At 60.6% G+C, this 1,134-nt stretch overlaps 1 protein-coding gene across 1 annotated transcript in view; it reads left to right on the plus strand.

Moving 5' to 3' along the window:
• Nucleotides 1-1,134, plus strand: part of GSTZ1 (glutathione S-transferase zeta 1) — a 5,460-nt gene that overhangs the window by 2,787 nt on the left and 1,539 nt on the right. Inside the window, exon 4 of the mRNA XM_018575672.1 lies at nt 56-136. Within this exon, the coding sequence (XP_018431174.1) occupies nt 56-136 (81 nt within the window). The remainder of the gene's footprint in view (nt 1-55; nt 137-1,134) is intronic.

Below are 1,134 nucleotides of genomic sequence, written 5' to 3' on the forward strand. Positions count from 1 at the left end.
GGGGGGGGGATTCCGGGAATGGTATGATCTGTCCTTTTCCTTTCTGTGCCGCCAGCTGACCGATGATTACAAGCGGGTGAACCCCATGCTGCAGGTCCCGGCGCTGAGGATTGATGGCGTCACCCTGAGCCAATCAGTGAGTAGGAGATCCACCGACCTGACCAATCATAGAAATGGAGACATGTCTGACCTCAAATCAAAACACGTGACATGTATGTAACACGGGGGGGGGGACCGAAACCTGAGAATGAACCCCCTGCAATACACGCTGGTGAACTGTGTCACATGATCCCTCTCCGTCCAATCCCTACTCTGCTGCCTGACCGGACGAGGCGACCAGATCAGAGATCCTGATAGAGTACAAGGTCTGTGGGGCCCTGAACCGCGTCGGCTGTATCCAGAGTCTAGAATAGAGCTGAACGCGGTCCGGGGGCCCTGGGGCACACATGGGGGGGATTATCAGAGTGACACCGGCAGGAAACCTTCCCCAATCTTCTGAACGGAGCAGATCCTGGCCCCGCCCCCTCTGTTACTCAGGAGCGATCGGCTCCGTTCTCTATGCCGTGACTGCAGTGGGGGCCCCTGAGGCGAGTGTAGGGGACCCGGCCTCACCTAATGGAGCTGAATGAGGCTGTGATGGATGGCGGGTATGGGCCCCCGGAAGGGGGAGGTGAGACTGCTAGGGCCGAGGTGTGAGGCCAGGCCTCAGGTGCTGCTGCTGAGGGGACCAGGTCACTGTGGAGGGGGCGGAGATCAGCAGCGGGATGTGTGCCGATTGGATGAAGGCTCAGAAAACTCCGCCCAGCCTATGACATCAGCGGGCCCCCATACTGAGGCATCTCCCGGGGCTCCAGCCGTCCAGACAAGTGTTGAGGCAAAGCCACGGCTCGGGCCCCGGGAGGTGCTATGACCGGAGAGCCCCAAAATGTCACATCCTGGGGTGGGCCCCCCACAGCCGGTCCGGGGCCCGGCCTCCATAGTCAAGCTGAGAGGCCGATCCAGATAGCTGTAGAGACCGTGCATGTGGCGAGGGCCCCAAACAAGGAAGACACCCATCCTAGGACAGCTGGGAGTGGGCGGGTTATCCTGGGAGTGGGCGGGGTTATCCTGTCTCCTGTAGGTGGGGTTATCCTG

The sequence above is a fragment of the Nanorana parkeri genome, unplaced genomic scaffold, assembly GCF_000935625.1.
Source record: "Nanorana parkeri isolate BGI_ZX_2015 unplaced genomic scaffold, ASM93562v1 scaffold4384, whole genome shotgun sequence".
NCBI classification, from domain to species: Eukaryota; Metazoa; Chordata; class Amphibia; order Anura; family Dicroglossidae; genus Nanorana; species Nanorana parkeri.